Source organism: Gracilinanus agilis, chromosome 3, assembly GCF_016433145.1.
Source record: "Gracilinanus agilis isolate LMUSP501 chromosome 3, AgileGrace, whole genome shotgun sequence".
In the NCBI taxonomy this organism is placed as follows: domain Eukaryota; kingdom Metazoa; phylum Chordata; class Mammalia; order Didelphimorphia; family Didelphidae; genus Gracilinanus; species Gracilinanus agilis.
This window is the reverse complement of record NC_058132.1, coordinates 649,308,304-649,330,946: the sequence shown is the minus strand read 5'-3', so window position 1 is coordinate 649,330,946 and position 22,643 is coordinate 649,308,304. Positions and strand designations below refer to the sequence as shown.

Sequence of the window (22,643 nt, the reverse complement as noted above, 5' to 3'; positions counted from 1 at the left end):
AAGGAAGAGAGGACAAATCATTCCAAGCAAATTCCCCCAACCTTCAGATACTGATGCTGTACTGTAACCTCTTATCTCACATAAATGAAGTTAAACTAATCATGTCCCAGAAAACTTCTTGCTTCCCCATCTCTACACCATCATAATACAGCTCTAAGAAATGTCTCAAACAAGAGAATGAGGCTTTCCTTCCCCATGCACAGTTAGCATTTCCTACTCTACAGACTCAACAAGAAAGCCCCAACAGACCAGACTCTGAATCAAAAAAATGAGGATAAGATTGTCTCAAATATTGCCAAGAATAAAATGATTTCATCTAGTCACTAAACTACACATATCATTCTTCAAATCATAAATGTGAACACTAAAAAATGGGAAAATACATCAATGACTCCTCTCTGCTTTAATGTGTGCCAGAAGGTTCTGAGCAAATGCACTTAGATAAATGAAACATTTTTAGTTCATTTTTCTCTTAATTGGGCTAATAGCTAAGCAGATAATAGGAAATAGTGTGGTTCCCTCTCCCTTGAATCTCTAGCTTTATAAACGAATTATGTAAATATGGCAAGGATCTATAAATTCATCCGTGTGAATATTCTCTCTATCAACATAGAGCATAGAGGCAGCTAGGTAGTACAGTGAATAGAGCACCAGGCCTGGAGCTGGGAAGACCTAGGTTCAAATCTGACCTCGGATACTTCCTAGCTATGTGACCTAAGGCAAATTAATCCTAATTGCCTAGCCCTTACATTGCCCTTCTATCTTAGAACTAATACTAAAGCAGAAGGTAAGGGTTTAAAAAAAATAAACATTTTTTTTAAAAAGAGTATAATTCCACCCCCATTGAAAAGATGGACTTGGAGGGTTGGATGAAAAATCCTTCAGCCAACATGGTGAAAAAAAGAGTGGAAAATCCTATTAGAGTCTAACCTCGATTTCCCACGTTTGTTGTGTCTTATTATTACTATTATTATAAAGATGGGCCCAAGTATTTTGTTCTACGACTACTTGAAAAGTACAGAAATTCCCCTTCTGACATGATGTAAAGCAACAACCTAGAAAAACATTTCTATGACTAGTTATCAGGACCAAAGTTAACACTACCATCATTGTCTTCAAATCCAATATGAATATGGCTCTATTGGGGGCACACACAGATGAGCCAACGGAGTGAATGGATGACCTCGAAGGCAAGCTATTCACTAAGGAGCAATAGGATGTGCTGCATATGGAGCCGGTCAGGTCCGAGTGCTCTGAGTGGGACATGATGTTGAATCGGCTTGTACAAATATTCTGGGCAGCCAGGGAAGACAAACAATAGTTGCTCCATTTGTCTTCTGGAAAGGAAAGAAAAAGAAAGGACAGAGTGTGAGTTTCTGTAACTGCTAAGCAAAAATCCACTTTCTCTCTCTTCCATCCCTGCCCCCCCCAACTAAGCCCCACTTACAAACACATAGAATTAAGCAAAATACATTTCCTCTTCTTCCGTGTACAAAAATAGATGGATCTCAGTTCTCTATCAGGACGTGTGGAATTAGGGTTGGCTATTACATTGATCAAAGTTCATAATTCTTTCAAAGTTGTTTGTCTTTACTTTAATTGTTCTTATAGAAACTGTTCTCCTCACTCTGTTCACTGTACTCTGCAGCAGTTCTGATATGTGTCTTCCCAGGTTTCTTTGAAGCCATTCCCTTCATCATGCTACATAGCACATAAAGTATTCCATCACATCGATAGACCAGAGCTTGTTCAGCCACTCCCCAACTGAGAAGTACCCTCTGAAATTCCTATACATGGCCACTCCAAAAATAGCTATAAATATTTTTATTTTTCCTTATTTAGAATTTGTTTTGCTTGGGACTAATCTCTCTCTCAAACTACCTTTCTTCTAATTCTTCCTTTCCCCTCTTCTTTCTCTGTTGAATGAAATGCATTTCTATACAAAGCTTTATACTGTATCATTCTTCTTTTGGCCAGTTCAGATGAAAGTAAGGGTTAAAGTCAGCTGCTCCCTCCTTGTTTACATTGATATCTGCTTGCACATCCTGATTACCTGGTTCAATTTTCCCTAATGTTCCTTTCCCTCCTTCCCCTCTTTTCATTTTTCTCTTAAGATCATCAAGATACAACAGAACCATTCTCAGGCTTTGTCTAATTAGACTTATTTTATGACCCCTGATGAAGGCAGGGTTGAGAGGAAACACATATAGCATCTCCCCATATTTAAATGCATTATTATTAGATATAGATATTATTGTTGTTTAGTTCCATTTTATTTATTCAAGTTTACCTGTTTATATTTTTCTTAGGTTTGGACTTCAGTTTCTACATAGCTCTGGTCATTTCATCAGAAATGTTTAGAAGTCTCCTATTTCACTAAAAATCCACTTTTTTTCCTCTGGAGGATTATACTCAGATTTTTGGAGATACATTATACTTGATTGACAAAAGAATATAGTATGCTAAGCTCTCGGCCCTTTTACTGGGGTGGCTGCTAAATCTGACTATAGCTCCTTGATACTTGAATTCTTTCTTTCTGGCCGTTTGCAGTATTTTTTCATTGACCTGGAAGCCCTAGATTTTGGTTATGTTTCTATAAGTTTTCACTTTACAGTAATTTTCAGGATGTGACTAGTGAATTCTAATTCTCTTTGGCACCCTAGTTCTTTGTGATCTAAGTAGTGTCCTTTTAAGATTTCTTAAAATATGATGTCTAGGCTTTTTTGGAGGAGGGGGAGGGTCATGGCTTTTGGGTAGTCTAATGATTCTTAAACTTAAAATCCTTGACCTATTTTCCAGGTCAGTTGTTTTCACTATGAAATAACTTACATTTTTAAAAACTTTGTTTTATTATTTCTTCTTGTTTCATGGAGTCAGTAGCTTCTATTTGGTCCATTCCAGTTTTCAGAGTTGGTTGCAAGGTTTTGTTGCCTCTTATCCCAACCTATTAATTTCCTTTTCAAGTCTCTTTCCCATAGCTCTCAGTGCTGTTCCCATGTTTTTCTCAAGTGCTCCCAAGGAGTGCCCTTACTCTGCCTGTGTACCTTTTGTCTCCTGATGGAGCTCTGAGGGAAGAGAAAGAAGAAAGCAGGTGGAGAGTAGGATTTCCATGTCCTGCAGAGCAGATTCAACTTTCATCTCCTGCTTCATCATCTCTTGCATAACCTCCATCCTTCAGAGGGAAGAGGAAAGATGAAACAGAGCCTCCCATCTAACCATGTGCCTTGCATCTCATTTTGTCCTTGTTTCCTGTCTGATCTCCAATCCCTTCTGGGTAGAGGAGTGGTGCCTTCTACTGTGATGAGCATATTTGCACTCACTATGTAGCTGAGTGATTTTGAACCCCTATTGGTCATTATCCAAATCCCATTCCCCATCAGCTGATTGTTCCTATCCCCAAGTCCCAACCAAGAATCACTTCTGTGATCTCTGGAATATCTTTTCTATAGACAAAAAACTTACTTTCACCTTAAAGCTCTTCCTCTCCTTCAGGCACCTAGACCTGCTCCTCACCACCATGACACAGTCTCCTTGAACACCTTTTAAAGCACTGGTGGAACCTTCACAAAGTCCCCTAGCCCCACGAATTAAAGGAGAAGGAATTTTCTCCCCATTGCTACTTCCAGGTTTCCCTCCTATCTCCCAATACTCAGTAACTTCTCTTCTTTTGAGATTCATGCAATCCACATCAAGCACCCAATCAAAATCAATCCTATTAGCTGTTGTCTACAGACCTCCAGGTCACTCCCCTTCCTCAACAAATTTGGTCTGTGGTTCACAATTTTTCTCTTCTCCTCAACTCTTGCCTTATAGTAGTGAACTTTAACATACACAGACTCTCCCTCAAACACTCTAACCATTCAGTTCCTCAATTTACTTCCCATGAGCTACTCCTCTACCCCACCTCAAAGCCACACACAAGATGGTCTTTGAATTTACTATCATCCACAAATGCACCACCTCCATGTTCAAGAATTCTGAAATCTGCTTATCTGATTATAATCCATTGACTTTCCATAAAACCTGCAGCCTTCCCTTACCAAACCCTACTCTTCATCCACACCATGACCTCTAACCCCTTAAGCCTTCAGCTCTTTCCCAGGCCATCCCCCATGTACTAACCACTCTTTTCTCTTTCACACATCTTAAGCCCCTGGTGAGCCAGTTTAACTCTACACTGTTTTCTTCTCTTGAGTCTCTGGGCCCTTCAACATTTCACCAATCACCCATTACCTCCCCTCCTTATACATGCTGGTGAAAAAAAGATTTTTTAAAAATCATGTAACCACTCTATAGGTTGGCCACTATATATCTGTTACACAACCTCAACTGATCCCTCACTGCTGTCAGGCAATCCTACTATACTTCCCTTATCAACTCACTCTCCCATTACCCATCTGCTCTCCCTTCTCATTCCTCCTCAAACTCTCTATTTCCCCATCTTCTCAGCTGAGAACCTTGCCACATTATACAGAAAAAATTGAGGTCATTCACTGTAAGCTCCTTCTTCTCCCCTCTTTTTCATCTCATCACTCTGGTGCCTTCTACCATTATCTCCTTGTCTCATGTGAAGAGTGGCCTTACTCCTTAACACGCCTCTTCCAACAGACTGCTCCTTTTCTGTCTTTCGTTCTCTTTCACTTCTCTTCAATCTCTCCCTCTCTGCTGGCTCCTTCTTTACTGACTGCAAACATCCCCATGTCTTCCCCATCCTCCAAAAACCCTCCCTTGATCTTCCCCTCCCTGTTACTGTTCTTCATATCTTCTGCCCGTGGCAACTAAACTCTTTGAGAATGGTGCCTCTGCTTTCCCTTTTCTCATCCCTCTACAATCCAGTTTTTGCCCTCATCATTCCAACAGAATTGCTTTCTCCAAAGTTATCAATACCTCTTAACTGCCAAATATAATGGCTTTTTCTCAAACTTCATCCTTCTTGACCTCTGTGCAGTCTCTCACACAGCTGAACACTCTCCTCCTTGATATTTTCTTCTCTACATTTTTAGAACACCATTCTTTCCTAGTTCTCATACCTCTCTGACCTCTCCTCACTCTTCTTTGCTGGATGTTCATCAGGTCATGCCCTCTAACTGAACATGTTCCAGAGGCTCTATCCTGGGCCCACTTATATTAATCCTCTTTATTCTCTCACTTGGTGATCTCATTAACTCTAAAGGATTTAATGACCATATCTGCTGATGATGCTCAAATCAACTTATCTTGCCTCAAATTATCTCATGATCTCCAGTCCCACATCTTATTACCTTTTAGACATCTTGAACTGGATGTCAGGAGGCATCTCAAACTCAACATATCCAAAATGGAATTTATCTTTTGCCAATAAATTCTCCCTACTCCTACCTTCCTGTTGAGGGCAGGACCACCACCTTCAGGATCCCAAACTAGGTTCCTCAGCTCCTCACTCTCTCTCATGCCCCACCCCACCTCCAAGTTGTTGCCAAGGCCGGTGATGTCACCTTTGCTGCATCTCTCTGATTCACCCCCTTCCCTCATCTGACTGCCCCACTCTAGTGCAGTCCCTCATCACCTCAGGCCTGGTCTACTGCAGTAGCTGCTGGGGGTCTTCCTGCCTCCAGGCTCTCCCCACTCCAGTCCATCCTCCATTGAGTTGATAAGGCGATCTTCCTAAAGCCCAGAGTCTGACCACGTTACCCCCCTATGCAAACTCCCAGGGTCCCTATTGCCTCCCAAGAGTTGTTTGGTATTCAAAGCCCTTCGTAATCTAGCTCCTTCCCAGCTTCTTACACCTGACTCCTCGACAGGAAGTTCAGAACAAGGCCCTCCATCTCTAAGCTTGGGATTTTCTCTGCCTCTCATAATGTTCCCCCACCTTCCCTCTGACTCCTGACTTCCTTTAAGTACCAACTGAAAATCTGCCTTCTACTGGAAGCTCTTCCTGGCTCCTCCTCATTCTACTGCCCCTGTGAATTCTTTCTGATGTGTCCTAGCTAGAGCTTATTTGTCCAGATTTGTTTTCTTACTCTCTTCCCAAATTAAATTGTCAGTTCCTTAAGGGCAGGGACTGCCTTTTGCCTCTTCTTTGTATCCCCAGTTTAGTACAGTGTGTGGAATACAGTAGGTGCTTAATAAATATTTGTTGATTGACTGGACTCTGTGAATTTACAGAAACATATTCAACTTTTTTTTTAACTCTTGCTTTTATCTCTTATAGGAATTCCAGTTGTGTTTATGTCCATACTGTGTTATTGGATTCTCTTCTTCTGAGTGTGTCTGTTGAGCATCCTTATCACCATGATAACTTGTTACGGCAGATTCTCTTAACATTAACTTATTCTTTCATGTTGATTTCTGACTCCAAGACTTGATGTTAGATCCAGGCTCTGCATACTACTGCAGGGAAGGTCTGGGCTGGTCTTATTTCTGCCTTTCTGGGGCACTGATCCTTGTTCTAGGCTTACAGGGACAGCTCAGGCTGGGGACCTGCTAGGCAAGCTCCCAGAAGGGTGTGATCCAGGGCAAAGTCAGATTGTTGCCCCTGGTCTGAGCTCTGCAATCTGCTGCCTGGGATTTGGATCAGAACCATAGGAACTGGTGCTGGACGCCCCTCCTGGAGAACCAGAAAGCACCGCTGGTCCACAGCAACCTAATTGCAAGTTTCCCTGGGGTTGGGAATTCCTGTACTAGTTATTCGTCCGCAGGTCTCCAAGTGGGCCTGAAGGTGGAACTGAGAGCCTCCTCTGCTCCTGGGATGTTCCTCAGAATGCTCCCGAGCCCAGTGTCTACAGATCTTTCTCTTTGTCTTCCTGGGCCCACTTTGGCTTTCTCTTGGATTTCCCCAGCAGCATCTAGACAGATCTGTCTGGGGATGAGGATAGAAGCTTGGCTGGCCATCTTCCTGCTACTCTGCTGAAAGGGCTTTGTCTCTGCACTTGGTTGTCTAACACAGATTTTGTTGACTTTACATTTGTCCCTCTTCTCTCTTGTTATCTCCCCTTCCGGAGAGTCTCCTCTTCTGTAAGTTTTAAAAACAAATGAAACATAGTCCAAAATCTTAGAGAAGGATCAATGTATTAATAAATGAGTTTGTGAATATTGAAAAGTCCCTCCAAGACTCCACTGATCATTCTAAAAAAGTCTTGGAAACCTATGCAAATAGTCTCCAAATGGCTACACTGCAGTCAGGAATCAAATTAAGTCTATGCAGGGAGGGCTAGGAGTTGAACAACTTGGGGAAGTGGACACCGAGTTGTGAGTGCTTGCTGACCGTTGCCACCACTTCCAGGGTCATGCTCTCTAACCCTTCTGTGCTTTTGACTAGGGATACAAAAGCAAAACAAAGCAAAAAACAGTCCCTGCCTCCATTTCATTCTCCAGGCCTCCAAATCATCCACATAAACAAGCAGCAATTTTACATGCCTACATTGTGTAGTCACTGTGCTAATACAGTTAAATAACTGGGCAGCTAGGTAGCTCAGTGGATGGAGATCCAGTCCTGGATTCAAATCTGGCCTCAGATACTTCCTAGCCATGTGACCCTGGGCAAGTCACTTAACCCCCACTGCCTGACCCTTAAGACTCTTCTGCCTTAGAACTGACTCTTAATATAGAGTCTAAAACAGAAAATAAGGGTTTTTAAATTAAATAGTCCTTGCCCTCAAGGAGCTTCCATATGCTAAGTTAAGGCAAAGAGACAGAGGAATGAGTGGGGGAAATGAACGTGAAAAGGCCAAACTCTAAAACTTGAAAGGACATGGTCAAAGTCAGAGCGTCATTCCCTAGGTTAATTCTCTCTGGTCTGTGTCATCTAATAACTCCCCCTTAATAAGGCAGCCCCAAGCACAGATCCCTGGGCATTGCCCTGGAGGCCTTCCAGTTGGATGTCAAACCACTAAAAAGGACTCGAGGGTCCAGCCATCTGTCAGCTCTAAATCCCTCCTGGTCCTACCACCAAGCCTGCATTGCTCCTTCTGGGTAAACTGCCCAGACCACATTCCCTGACAGCCTGGGGTGGCTCCACCTCCTTTGGGTGATCCTCACCAACCATTTCTTTAAAAAGACTTCTTGTTCTCCCTCCGTCAATCTTTCCTCATAGGCTTTCCAAAGTGTTTCTCCATATAGAGAATGATGTCCAAACTCACTACCTTTTCTGTATCCTTTGACTCCAATGGGCATCAATAATGCAAACCGCATACATGTCTTTATATCTTAGATTTTGTGCCTAAGATTTTTTCCTTTTTACTTATGGCTTTCTGGATCCCTGTTGGCAATATCATCTCTGCCAATGACAACCACTAGAAGTGGAGAGAAGTATCTTTTCCAGTGTCTTTGGGAGCTTTTCAGTGATGTCTTGGAGCAATGCTCCAAGAAGACACTTGAATCCTCTATTGTTATTAGGTCCACAAAGAGCTGCCTCAGGACCCTAAGTGACCAAAGAAGTCACTAACAGCCACTTATCTCCTCTTCCTCTGACCTTTGCTGATCAGCTTGCTGTTCTAAGTACTATCTAAAATTTTGATTATATCAATAAAGGAGCCTTTATTTCTTAAAAAGGGTTATACAAAACATATCAGGACAATAAGTATAATAAAACTTTATTAATTAGACATAACTAAAGGACCACGGCAGCTAAGTGGCACAATAGATAGAATGCTAGGCCTGGAGTAAGGAAGACATGAGTTTAAATTAAATACAGTCTGAGATACTTATAGCTGTGTGATCCTGGATAAATCACTTAACCCTATTTACCTTTGTTTCCTCATCTGTAAAATGAGCTGGAGGAGGACATGGCAACTCATTCTAGTATCTGTGCCAAGAAAACCTCCAATGCAGTCACAAAGAGTTGTTTACAAAGAAAGGGCCTGGTTTGTCAAAACTGTTCATTTTTTAAACTTTTTAAAGAAATACAATTTTATCATGAAATAAATTTAGTACTTTGACCTAGAACCATGTTGGTGAAACCATGGCAGCATTCCTCCCCATGCCAGAGTGGGCTGCTTCATTCCCCTTTCCATAGTGCCTAAGGACATTTCTTTCATCACTTGCCCGTCTAAACAGCACAATGCAAGCACTTCCTCCCTCCCCTGTTTGGGAATGGGGGGGGAGGTGTTCATGGGTGACTTGAGGGTGCAGTTTGGGCACACTGTCTCTAAAAGATTCATCATCACTGACCTGGACTAACAAAGTGACAATGGATTAGGAAGAAGAAGTGTTGTTTTAATAACTAGGAAAAGAATTGTAGAAATGAGCAAATTAAAGCCCTAGCTAAAGCAGCATTGCCTTGTATACTTAAAATTATTCAGTTCCTAGATCAAAGGGCAATTTTTTTAGTGTTTCGAGATAGGTTCCATTAAGTAAGAAATTTTAAATCTTCAAAATCAAAATATTAGAATTTTGCATTGTCATTTTTTGGTAATCAAAGACCTAGCCATTCCGCACCTTGAGCCATCCAATACAATTTTGGAATTTCATTATTCAGCCTTCCTCTAGACATCTCTAATTGGTGGATACCTAATGAGGAGGTCTAATTTTTATACAGCCCTTCCCCAATTCCTCCAGTCCATAAAATGATATAATCTTAGAAATAAATCTTATTAATACTCTCTCATATCCAGGTTTTAGTGATGTTGCTCTCTCCTGTTTCTTGTTCTGCCTATCTACCTTCTTCTTAGTCTCTTTTGCTGATTTTTCATGTTATTGCCACTGACCAAGGGTGTTCCCCTAAGGCTCTTTAGTGGGACCCTTTTTCCTTCTCCTTTTTTTTAATTTGTTTTTAAACCCTTAACTTCTGTGTATTGGCTCCTAGGTGGAAGAATGGTAAGGGTGGGCAATGGGGGTCAAGTGACTTGCCCAGGATCACACAGCTGGGAAGTGTCTGAGGTCACATTTGAACCTAGGACCTCCCGTCTCTAGGCCTGGCTCTCCATCCACTAAGCTACCCAGCTGCCCCTCCTTCTCCTTTTATACTACTTTGTTTGGTGATCTCATCAGCTCCCATGAGTTCAATTATGATCTCTAGGCAAATGATTCCAGGATGTCTTTATACAGCCCTAATCATTTTCTTGACTCCCAGTCTTGCAACTCCTACTACCTACTGGATATCTCAAACTGGATGTCTCATAGACATTTTAAACTCTTTGTATCTGAAACTGAACTAATTATCTTTTCCAGAAACCATTCTCTCTTCTGATTTCCCTACTATCCAGGGAACCATAATCTACCTAGGCACCCAATCCAGGTGCCATTTTCAAGTCCTCCTCCTCACTCACCCTACAAGATTAATGTTGAAAAGTTCAGTTGATTCTACCTTCACAACATCTATTCCTCTCACACAACTGCAGGCCTGGCATAGGTCTTCATCAATATAAAAGCCTTCTGGTTGGTCTCCCTGACTCAAGGCTCTCCCCCTCTTGTCCATCTTCCACTCAGCTACCAAAGTGACCTTCCTAAAGATAGAGATGACCACGTCACCTCCCTATTCAATAAATGCCAATGACTCCCTGTTGCCTCCAGGATCCCTCTCCAAGCTGGTCTTTCTCTTCTTCCTATGCTCGACTCCCTTCTGTGTACTTTCTAGGATAGGCATCTTACTCATGGCCTTCAAGTCACCTGAGACCATCTGCCACACTCCCAAAGGCAGCCTAAACCACAGTCAGATGTAGTTCTGATCTGGTTGTAATGTATTGATGTAATAATAAAAGAAATCCATAAACATACAGTTTTCTAAGTCCATATGTGGCCTGAAAAGATCTCATGTCTGGTTTAGTGGCCTTCGTTTCTATTGGAATGCTCAACTATCTAGTGACACCAACTTTTTTGCTATTTCTCAGGCTTGATCCTCCATGTCTTGACCTTGTGCCTTTTCCTTGACTGACCTTCCCATAAATGAAATGCTCTCCCTCATCACCACTGTTACAATTAAAATTATCTTGAAAGACTGAATTTTGGGTAAGAATTTCAATGTATTGATTATATCAGGTTTAATGGTTAGGCCAGAATAATAAATGATAAAGTGACATAGGTCTCCATGGCCCTCTCAAATGACCAGGAACCCAGAAGCTGAGGTCAGGCAACTTAATAAATAGTGCTAGGATCTCATTATTCATCTTTCCTTGAACATCACAAGACATTTCTAATTGGCAGATACCTAATTAAGAGATGATCTATCAAACCATCTACCCCTCCTCATCATCATTAGGGAGAGATGAGGGTTTATCACATATACAGGAATAAAACCCTTCTTAACTTCACTTATTTACCAAATTCTGATAATAAGGATTCCTAAGGACAAAGAAAATGCAAAAGGCAGTAGACTGGATGGCATCTTTAACCTAGATCTTAGACACAAGAATACACAGTAACTCTCCCTAACACAAAGGAATTAATTTAGGGTTTTCTATTCTAAAGCCCTTATATAAGATTTACTACATTATGAAAAATAAATTCTCACGCCACTACCTCTTGGCTTCCTTAGCATTTTTCAAGTCTTAACTTGGATCCCACCTTCTTCAAGAGACCTCTCCCAATCCCCCAGAATGCTAATGCCTTCCTGCCAGGATTGCTTCTAATTTGCCCTGTATATTTCTTGCATGTATATAGCTTTTTGCATGCTATCTCCTACTGGTTTTGCTTTTCTAGTATTCTTACTGTTCAACCCAGTAGACCAGTGATTCCCAAAGTGGGCGCTATCGCCCCCTGGTGGGTGCTGCAGTGATCTAGGGAGTGGTGACGGCCACAGGTGCATTTATCTTTCCTATTAATTGCTATTAAAATGTTAAAAAAATTAATTTCCAGGGGGCTAAGGAATATTTTTTTCTGGAAAGGAGGCGGTAGGCCAAAAAAGTTTGGGAACCACTGCAGTAGACACTTAATAATATTAAGTCAATAAACATTTATTAAACTCTTACCATATGCCCAGCAGAAAGCACCAAGAGAATCATAAAGTGGCAAAAGAGAGTCCCTGCCCTCAAGAGGCTCCCAATCTAACGGAGAGGACACCAAATCAACAAACGTGCACAAGCCCACTTTAAACAGGACAGCAAAATCCATAAAGGCTTGTAGATTTGATTCATGAAGCATCAACTCAACTATGAGCCCAGCTCCAAGCTAAAGTTCATCACCAAATAAATGAAAAACACACTTTTAAAGGCTCTGGAACACCTAAACAGAATTCCTTTTTCACATAAGGGTTTCTGGCAAAGCTTTGAAAGGCCAACTTGGGAAGACAGGAAGCTAATGAGAGACTGAAACTACCCTTCAGGCAGGTTTTTTTGAGGAGCTTTAGAAACAGACAAAGAAAGAGGAAATGTGGCCTTATCCACAGTGGCAGCTACAATTCCCTTATTTAAGAGCAGGAGAAGCAGCCATCAAAAGGAGAGATTGGAAAGGGATGGGGTTGTGCTCGTAACTGTGGCCCCTCACCCTAAGAGTCAGAGCACTTCTCGATAACTGGGGGGTCGGGGGGGGGAGCGTGTTTGATTTTTTTTCAAAGACTACATTTGATGGAGTTAATTTATCTAGCTGTCTCTGTCCTTAAGCTGCCTGGTATCCTTTTGTTTTAAGCACGAGGATATCTCTGAGGGTCAACCATCAGTGAGCTGACCTAGCTCAGGGCTGGGATTTCATCCCACTGTCCCCTGGTAGGGAGTTTTCATTCCCTAAATGGAGGTATAAGTACCAGCCCTTTCATAGCTATCCTTCCAAGCACAGAATTGCTATAGACCCCGGCCATTTTTAACGAACGAACACAAACCCAATAGTAACCAAGGGTTACATGAATGTTTTCTTTTTTCTAAATTTAACAAATACCGATATTTCAATATACAAAGATTATTTTTGAAAAGGAATGCATATGAAGCTGTAACGGCCTTTCTAATAATCTGTCTTTCTCAAACATACTGCTTTTTCAAAATAAATAAAAATATATAATGGAAGGAAAATTAAAAGTCAAATGCAATTGAAAGTTTCTAATTATCAAGGGTACAATTTCCCAAGAAAGCCAAAGAGATTATTACCTGAAAGCGACATTCTACTCTTACAAAGTCTAGTAAAGCCATTCTTCCTGTCCAGGTGTTGGACAACCCTGGGATAAAGTCTGTTCAGGTTGAAGCAGTTTTCTTCAAATGGAATGTCAATATTTCCCAATAAGAAAAATCCCGTTGGTGCATATATACAGCCATCTTCCAGGAAAATCTTCAAGGACATTTTAAAGCCTGGGGTAGATTATCTACTTAGGGTGAAGCCTAAGAAATCAACTAGAAAAAGAAAAGAAAAAGAAAAATTCATGCAAATCTAGAATATTTTTACCCTCAAAAACCTTCTTATTAAATGCCCGACTGTCCACAGTTTGTCTATTAAACACTGCACACACAAAAATGGGTATGAAGGGGGGCAGCTGGGTAGCTCAGTGGAGTGAGAGTCAGGCCTAGAGACGGGAGGTCCTGGGTTCAAACCTGGCCTCAGCCACTTCCCAGCTGTGTGACCCTGGGCAGGTCACTTGACCCCCATTGCCCACCCTTACCAATCTTCCACCTATGAGAAAATACACCAAAGTACAAGGGTTTAAAAAAAAAATGGGTATGAAGAATCCCAGTTCTCTACAATTTTTTTGTCATAAACTTTGGGAAGACGACCTCCTCCTCTTCCACCCACCCCACCTCCCGAGATCCCCTCTGATATGAGGCTACAAGCTTCCCCAGACTGGGTGCCATAAAAGACTCATTGTCCTTGCATTCCTGCAGTGTTAAGGGAAGGTGCCAAGGATTAAGAGGAAGCTCCTGTGTGGCCTCTCCCTGCATTCTGGATCCGCACAGATAGGCACCTCCCAGCTTGCTCCTGATGATCTCAGCTCTACACTGGACAGTTCAACCCTTTAGACTCTGAGGCCTAGGACACACGGGCACGACTCATCTCGGTTCCGGAGCCCCAGGAACATGCCATCACCCTCCCATCTCTAGCCCCTTAGGCCCTCGGGGTGCCTCTTCACATGCCTTCTCTCTTTAATTTGAAGCCAAGTACTGGAGTCCTGCCTTCTGTCCCCCACCTGCGGTTCCACCTCCACCAGGTGTGGCTCTTCTGCACCCCTGGGAAGCTCATGATGGACAAATGCTAGCTTTGGCCCAGAGGCAGAGTGGGATAGGAATGACTTGGGACAGAGTTTTGATAGGGCTTCCTTTGGTGCTAGGAATGCACAGGTGGGCCAGCCACTGGGCTGACGCAGAAGGTCTCTGCTTGACCAGATGACACTACACTAGCTCTTGTCATCCAGATGCGAGGCTTCGGGCCACATATCTCATGGCCTTCATTTACTGTGGTTTCAATACATAGTGTGTAGTATTTAAGAATGACCACTACTTCAGGGAGGCAGGTGAAAATTGGAGCTCTCTTAAGAAAGAAAGCCTCAGGGGCAGCTGGGTGGCTCAGTAGATTAAAAGCCTGGCCTAGAGATAGAGATTCTGGGCTCAAATCTGGCCTCAGACACCTCCTAGCTGTGTGACCCTGGCCAAGTCACGTAATCCCCATTGCCTACCCCTTACTGCTCTTCTGCCTTGGAACCAAGACTGATTCTAAGATCAAAGCTAAGTGTTTAAAATTTTTAAATAAAAACAAAAGAGAGAGACTTCATGACTATCGCAGAGGTCATTGGCAAGAGGAGGACATACAAGCATCCAATGAAACAAGTTCAGGGGTACTAAAGCTCAGAGAAAAGTACAACTGATGGTTTTTGCCGATGAAACTCATTTTTGCATCCAAGATTATACCAAAACCATCATAGAAGAAGCCCTCTTAAACCTATACTATCTGAGCATCTGGACCAGACTCTAAACCGGGGTTGGCAACATATGGCTCTCGAGCCATATCTGGCTCTTTCTGCAGGAGCCATAAAGTCCATTTTTTTTTCAGGCACTGTTACAGGAGTGGCACTGTGAGCACTGCACGGCTCTCAGGAAATTACATTTTTAAAAATGTGGCATTTATGGCTCTCATGGCCAAAAAGGTTGCCGACCCCTGCTATAAACCATTCACTCAAAAGTACTTTGGGAATTTTTTTCTCTCCAGCAGGCCTAAAAGTCTTGTTCCCAATTAAGAAAAATGAACTCTGATAAATACACTAATATACTGAGAAAGTGAATTATTTTCGATTTATAGAAATTTCTAAATGGTGATGGAATATTGTGGTATTCCAATATATTCAGAAATTCCAAATATACAATATTCCAAGTATAATCATAAGAAATTACAAAATGGGCAATTTCAAAGAAAACTGGGAAGACCTGAATGAACTGGCACAGAGTGAAATAAGTACCCAGAAAAATGTATATAATGACAACAGCATTATAAAGAAAAACAAATTTTGAACAACTTTATAACCCTGATCAATGCAATGATAAAACACCAGACAGATGGAAAATGAAGCATGTTACCCCTTGAAGAGAGTTAATGGACTCAGAATGACAGCATGAGACAGATTTTTCAACACAGCCAGTGAGACAATTTGCTTCACTTGGCTATACATATTTGTTATGAGGGTTTTTTCCTTTTCTTCTTTCTTTTCTTTTTTTTTTTTTTTTTTGTTCCTCATTCAACTGGGAAAAGGGTAATAAGAGAGAAAAAATAGATGTCTGTTTTGTTTTGTTTTTTAATTTCAAATCCAGAAAAAAATTTTATCTGAGAAGAAAATTAGCATGCTTCAAAGGACTGGCAGTTCATCTGCTTTAAATCCCATTGAAAATTTATGGGTCAAGAATAAATGGAACTTTTCTTAGAATGAATAAGCAATTTATGTCTAAAACAAAAAAAACAGAGATTATCTGTAATGAGCACAAACTGGAAGCCTCCCACGCAGGATTAGCAAAAATGTCCATTATCATCAATATTATTCAATATTATTCTAGAGAGGCTATCTATAGCAATAAGATAAGAAAAAGAAATTGAAAGAATAAGAATAGGCAATAAGGAAACAAAACTATCAGAGAACCCTAGAGAATCAACAAAAATGCTAGCTAAACAATTAACTTTAGCAAAGTTGCAGAATATAAAATAAACCCATAAAATTAGCATTTCTATATATTACCAAGAAAACTCAGGAGAAAGAGATAAATGAGAAATATGTAAATAACTGCATACAGTATAAAATACTTGGGATTCTACCTGTCAAGACAAACCTAGGAAATATATGAATACAATTACCAAAAAATTTTCATACAAATAAAGAAATATATAAACAATAAATATTGATTATTCATGGGTCGAGTTAATACAATAAAAATGACAATATTACTTAAATTTATTTACTCATTCAATACCATACCAGTAAAACTACAGAAGAATTATTTTATATTGATAGAAAAAAATAAAATTCATCTGGAGGAATAAAAAGTCCAGAATATCAAGGGAATCATTGAAAAGTGAAGGAAGGAAGGCTAACAGTAACAGATGTACACTATACTACAAAACAATCTGGAACAGATAAAAAATAGATTGATCAGTAGAATAGATTAGGTACACAATGTACATAAGCAAACGATCACAGTAAACTGGTGTTGATAAATCCAAAGATATTGGGTCAAGAACTCACTATTCAACAAAAACTGAAGGGAAAACTGGAAATCAGTCTGGCAGAAACTGGGCATAGACCAACATCTCATACTGTGTACCAAGATAAATACTCAAAATGGGCATATGATTTAGACATAAAGAATGGTATCATTAGCAAGTTAGGGGGGGCAGGGAAAAGTTTCCATTTTTTATATTTCTTTAACATTTATTAATATTCATTTTTTAGAAAAGTTAACATGATTACATGATTCATGCTCTACTTTCCCCTCCACCCCCGCACTCCCTCCACCCATGGCCAATGCACAATTCCACTGGTTTTAACATGTGTCATTGATCAAGACCTATTTCCAAATTGTTGATAGTTCTATTGGTGTGGTCGTTTCGAGTCTACATCCCCAATCATGTCTACATCCCTCAACCCATGTGTTCAAGCAGCTGCTTTTCTTCTGTGTTTCCACTCCTGCAGTTCTTCCTCTGAATGTGGGTAGCGTCTTTTCCATAAATCCCTCAGAATTGTCCTGGGTCATTGCATTGCTGCTAGTAAGTCCATTACATTTGATTTTACCACAGTGTGTACAATGTTCTTCTAGCTCTGCTCCTTTCACTCTGCATCACTTCCTGGAGGTCTTTCCAGTTCACATGGAATTCCTGTGGTTTATTACTCCTTTGAGCACAATAGTATTCCATCACCAGCATATACCACAATTTGTTCAGCCATTCCCCAATTGAAGGGCATCCCCTCCTTTTCCAGTTTTTTTGCCACCACAAAAAGTGCAGCTATAAATATTTTCGTACAAGTCTGTTTATCTATGATCTCTTTAGGGTACAAACCCAACAATGCTATGGCTGGATCAAAGGGCAGGCATTCTTTTATAGCCCTTTGAGCATAGTTCCAAATTGCCAACCAGAATGGTTGGATCAGTTCACAACTCCACCAGCAGTGCATTAATGTCCCAATTTTGCCACATCCCCTCCAACATTCATTACTCTCCCCTTCTTTCATTTTAGTCAATCTGCTAGGTGTGAGGTGATACCTCAGAGTTGTTTTGATTTGCATTTCTCTAATTATTAGAGATTTAGAACACTTTCTCATGTGCTTATTGATAGTTTTGATTTCTTTATGTGAAAATTGCCTATTCATGACCCTTGCCCATTTATCAATTGGGGAATGGCTTGATTTTTTTATACAATTGATTTAACTCCTTGTATATTTGAGTAATTAGACCCCTGTCAGAGTTTTTTGTTATAAAGTTTTCCCAATTTGTTGTTTCCCTTCTGGTTTTGGCTGAATTGTTTTTGTTTGTACAAAAGCTTTTTAGTTTAATATAATCAAAATCATTTAATTTACATTTTGTAATTTTCTCTAACTCTTGCTTAGTTTTAAATCTTTCCTTTCCCAGAGATCTGACAAGTAAACTATTCTGTGTTCACTTAACTTATAGTTTCCTTCTTTATATTCAAGTCATTCACCCATTTTGAATTTATCTTGGTGTAGGGTGTGAGATGTTGATCTAAACCTAATCTCTCCCATATTGTTTTCCAAATTTCCCAGCAGTTTTTGTCAAATAGTGGATTCATGTCCCAAAAGTTGGGCTCTTTGGATTTATCATACACTATCTTGCTGATGTCACTTACCCCAAGTCTATTCCACTGATCCTCCCTTCTGTCTCTTAGCCAGTACCATATTGTTTTGATGACCACTGCTTTATAGTACATTTTAAGATCTGGTACTGCTAGGCCCCCTTCCTTCACATTTTTTTTTCATCATTTCCCTTGATATTCTTGATCTTTTGTTATTCCAAATGAAATTTGTTATAGTTTTTCCTAATTCAGTAAAGAAGTTTTTTGGTAGTTTGATAGGTATGGCAATAAATAGGTAAATTAATTTGGGTAGAATGGTCATTTTTATTATGTTAGCTCATCCTACCCATGAGCAATCAATATTTTTCCAATTGTTTAGATCTAGTTTTATTTGTTTGGAAAGTGTTTTGTAGCTGTTTTCGTATAATTGCTGTGTTTGTTTTGGTAGATAGATTCCTAAGTATTTTATATTATCTAGGGTGATTTTAAATGGTGTTTCTCTTTCTACCTCTTGCTGCTGTGCTGTGTTGGAAATATATAGAAATGCTGATGGTTTACGTGCATTTATTTTTGTATCCTGCAACTTTGCTAAAGTTGTTGATTATTTCTACAAGCTTCTTAGTTGATTCTCTAGGATTTTTTAAGTATACCATCATATCATCTGCAAAGAGTGATAGCTTAGTCTCCTCACTGCCCATTTTGATACCTTCAATTTCTTTTTCTTCTCTAATTGCTACTGCTAGTGTTTCTAGTACTATGTTGAATAATAGAGGTATAATGGGCATCCTTGTTTCACTCCTGATCTTATTGGAAGGCTTCTAATTTATCCCCATTGCATATGATGTTTGTTGATGATTTTAGGTATATACTGTTTATTATTTTTAGGAAAGGTCCTTCTATTCCCATACTTTCCAGGGGTTTCAATAGGAATGGGTGCTATGTTTTGTCAAAGGCTTTTCCAGCATCTATTGGGATAATCATGTGATTTTTGTTTGTTAGATTGTTGATAGGGTCAATTATGTGGATGGTTTTCCTAATGTTGAACCATCCTTGAATTCCTAGTATAAATCCCACCTGATCATGGTGGATGATCCTCTTGATTACTTGCTGGAGTCTCTTAGATAGTATTGTATTTAAGATTTTTGCATCTATGTTCATTAGGGAGATTAGTCTGTAGTTTACTTTCTCTGTTTTTGATCTACCTGCTTTGGAATCAGTACCATTTGTGTCATAAAAGGAATTTGGTAGGACTCCTTCTTTGCTTATTATATCAAATAATTTATATAGTATTGGGATTAGTTGCTCTTTAAATGTCTGATAGAATTCACTTGTGAATTCATCAGGCCCTGGCAATTTTTTCTTAGGGAGTTCTTTGCATCTCACAGAGTTTGGTAGGATGTCTCGACATTGGCATTCTTTTCAATGAAATTGTTGATTGTTTCTATTTCTTCTTTGACTAGCTGGTTTTGGAGAATCATATTTAATTTCCAATTAGTTTTTGATTTGCCTATCCAGGTGCCCTTACTAATTATTATTTTTATTGTATTATGATCTGAGGTTACATTTATTATTTCTGTTCTTTTGCATTTGTTTGCAATGTTTCTATGCCCTATTACATGGTCAATCTTTGTGAATGTACCATGTGCAGTTGAAAAGAAGGTGTATTCCTTTTTGTCCCTATTTATTTTTCTCCACATATCTATTAAATCTAATTTTTCTAGGACTTTGTTCACCTCTCTTACCTCTTTCTTATTTATTTTTTGATTTATCTAGATCTCAAAGAGGAATATTTAGATCCCCCACTATTATGGTTTTACTATCTATTTCCTTCTTGAGCTCTGCCAGTTTCTCCTTTATGAATGTGGATGCTATGCCACTTGGTGCATACATATTGACCACTGTTATTTCCTCATTGTCTATAATGACCTTCCCTGTCTTTTTTAATCATATCTATTTTTACTTTGGCTTTGTCAGAAATCATAATCGCCACTCCTGCCTTCTTTTTCTCATTTGACGCCCAAAAGATTTTGCTCAAACCCTTTACCTTAAAACTGTGTGTGTCCACCCACCTCATATGTGTTTCTTGTAGACAACATGGTAGGATTTTGGTTTCTAATCCACTCTGCTATTTGCTTCCGTTTTATGGGCGAGTTCATCCCATTCACATTCAGAGTTATAATTATCAGTTGTGTATTCACTGACATTTTGGTATCCTCTCCTAGTTCTACCTCTTCTTCCTTTTAAACCAGTGGTTTGCTTTATGTCCCCTCCCTTGATTAACTTCCCTTTCTACTCCCTCCCTTATTATTCCCCTTTTTATTTTTAAGGCCTAATGAATTCCCTCTCCCTTTTCTCCCCTCCCTTTTTTGACCTCCCCACTCCCCTGCTCCCCTTAGTTTATCACTTCTGACTTTCTCAGTAGGGTTAGATAGAGTTTTATATCCCAATGGATATAGCTACTCTTCCCTCTCAGGGTTAATTACACTGAGAGTAAAGTTTAAATATTACCTCTTAATGCTCTCTTCCTCTCCTTCTTATAATAGTATTCATCCCCTCTTCTTCCCATGCCCTCTTTGTGTGTAATAGATTATCCTATTTTTCTTCTTCATTCAATTTTCTCTTGGTGTCCTCTACTATTCACCCCCCTCTTTCCCACTCCCCATATCATCTTAGACCATTTAGTATTCCAACCTCTCCCTATGAATAATTCTTCTGATTACTATAATAGTGAATATTATAATAGTGAATAGAGCTCACTACAGAGAATTATATATAACATTTCTCCACATAGGAATACAAATAATTAGATCTTATTGAAGCCCTTAAAGAGGCAAATTTAAAAATTATGAGTTTTCTTTCTTTCCCCTCTGTTTCTTATTTACCTTTTCACGTTTCTCTCAATTTTTTGTGGTTGGATATCGAACTTTCCATTTAGTCCTGGTCTTTTCTGTGCAAATACTTGGAAATCTTCTATCTTGTTGAATGCCCAAACTTTCCCCTGGAAGCATATAGTTAGTTTTGATGGGAAGGTGATCCTTGGTTGTAGACCCCGTTCTCTTGCCTTTCTGAATATCATATTCCAAGCCTTGCGGTCTTTTAGTGTGGAGGCTGCCAGATCCTGTGTGATCCCGATTGGTGCTCCTTGATATTTGAATTGTCTCTTTCTGGCTTCTTGCAAGATTTTTTCTTTTATTTGGAAGCTCTTGAATTTGGCTATTATATTCCTGGGGGTTGTCTTTTTGGGGTCTAGTGTAGAGGGTGATCTATGGATCCTTTCAATGTCTATAATGCCCTCTTGTTGTAGAACTTCAGGGCAATTTTGCCGAATAATTTCTTTTAGTATGGAGTCCAAATTTCTATTAATTTCTGGTTTTTCAGGAAAACCAATGATTTTCAGATTGTCTCTTCTAGACCGGTTTTTTTGATCTATCAGTTTCTCATTGAGATATTTCATGTTTCCTTCTATTTTATCTGTCTTTTGACTTTGTTTTATTTGTTCTTGCTGTCTTGATAGATCATTGGCCTCTACTTGCCCAATTCTTGTCTTTAGAGACTGGTTTTCTGCTATAAGTTTTTGATTTTCCTTTTCCGTTTGGTCTGACCTGTTTTCCAGCTGTTTGATTTTGGTCTCCAATTTGCTTATTAATTCTTTTGATTTGGGGGCATCTTTTTCTAATTGCCCAATTCTAGCCTTTAGGGACTGGTTTTCCTTTTCAATCTGGTCATTTCTGGTCTTTGATTTACTTGCCTCACTTTCCAATTGTGAAATTCTGCCTTTTAAACTGTTATTTTCTTGCCAGATCTCTTCTATCTTTCTCATGATCTCAGATCTGAACTCTTCAAGATCTTGTGACCCGTTTTCATTGTTTTGGGAAGGTTTGGATTGTTTGTTCTCCTCTACTGTTTCCTCTGTTGTTTAAACTGTTCCTCTGTGTAAAAGTTGTCAAGTGTTAAAGGTTAAAGGTTAAAGAAAGAAAGAAAGAAAGAAAAAGAGAAAGAAAGAAAAAGAGAAAGAAAGAAAGAAAGAAAGAAAGAAAGAAAGAAAGAAAGAAAGAAAGAAAGAAAGAAAGGTCTTAATTATGTGGGGACCCAGAGAAAGATCACATCTCCCACCCTCGGCCCCCTTCATTGGGGGAACAGGCATTTTATATTCTGTCTCTGGTCTTGCCTCCAGCTTGCCTTGAACGCTATAGGAGCTGCAGTAGGGGTGACTGACTGGCCTTCAGGCTGAGAAGAGACTGATAGTACAATCAGGAGCAAGCTGGAGGGGGGGGGGAGGGGTGGCTGGTTGGCCTTCAGACTGAATTTCTTCATCAACAGGAAAAAAAAGGGATAATTTTGATTACACTAAATTTAAAAGATTTAGCACAAATAAAACTTATGTGACCAAAATATGAAGGAAAGCAGGAAACTGGGGAGAAAGTTTCATAGCAAGTTTCTCTAATAAGGGTCACACTTTTCAAATACATAGAGAATTGAGTCAAGTTTATAAAAAACAAGGGCAATTCCCTAGTTGATAAATGATTGAA

At 39.7% G+C, this 22,643-nt stretch overlaps 1 protein-coding gene across 1 annotated transcript in view; it reads right to left on the bottom strand.

Moving 5' to 3' along the window:
* Positions 1–13,179, bottom strand: part of PASK (PAS domain containing serine/threonine kinase) — a 53,128-nt gene extending 39,949 nt beyond the window's left edge. The window contains exons 1-2 of the mRNA XM_044667673.1: positions 12,990–13,179; positions 1,105–1,337 (exon numbers count right to left, since the gene is read on the bottom strand). Coding sequence (XP_044523608.1) covers positions 1,105–1,337; positions 12,990–13,179 — 423 coding nt within the window. The remainder of the gene's footprint in view (positions 1–1,104; positions 1,338–12,989) is intronic.
* Positions 13,180–22,643: the final 9,464 nt, after the last annotated feature.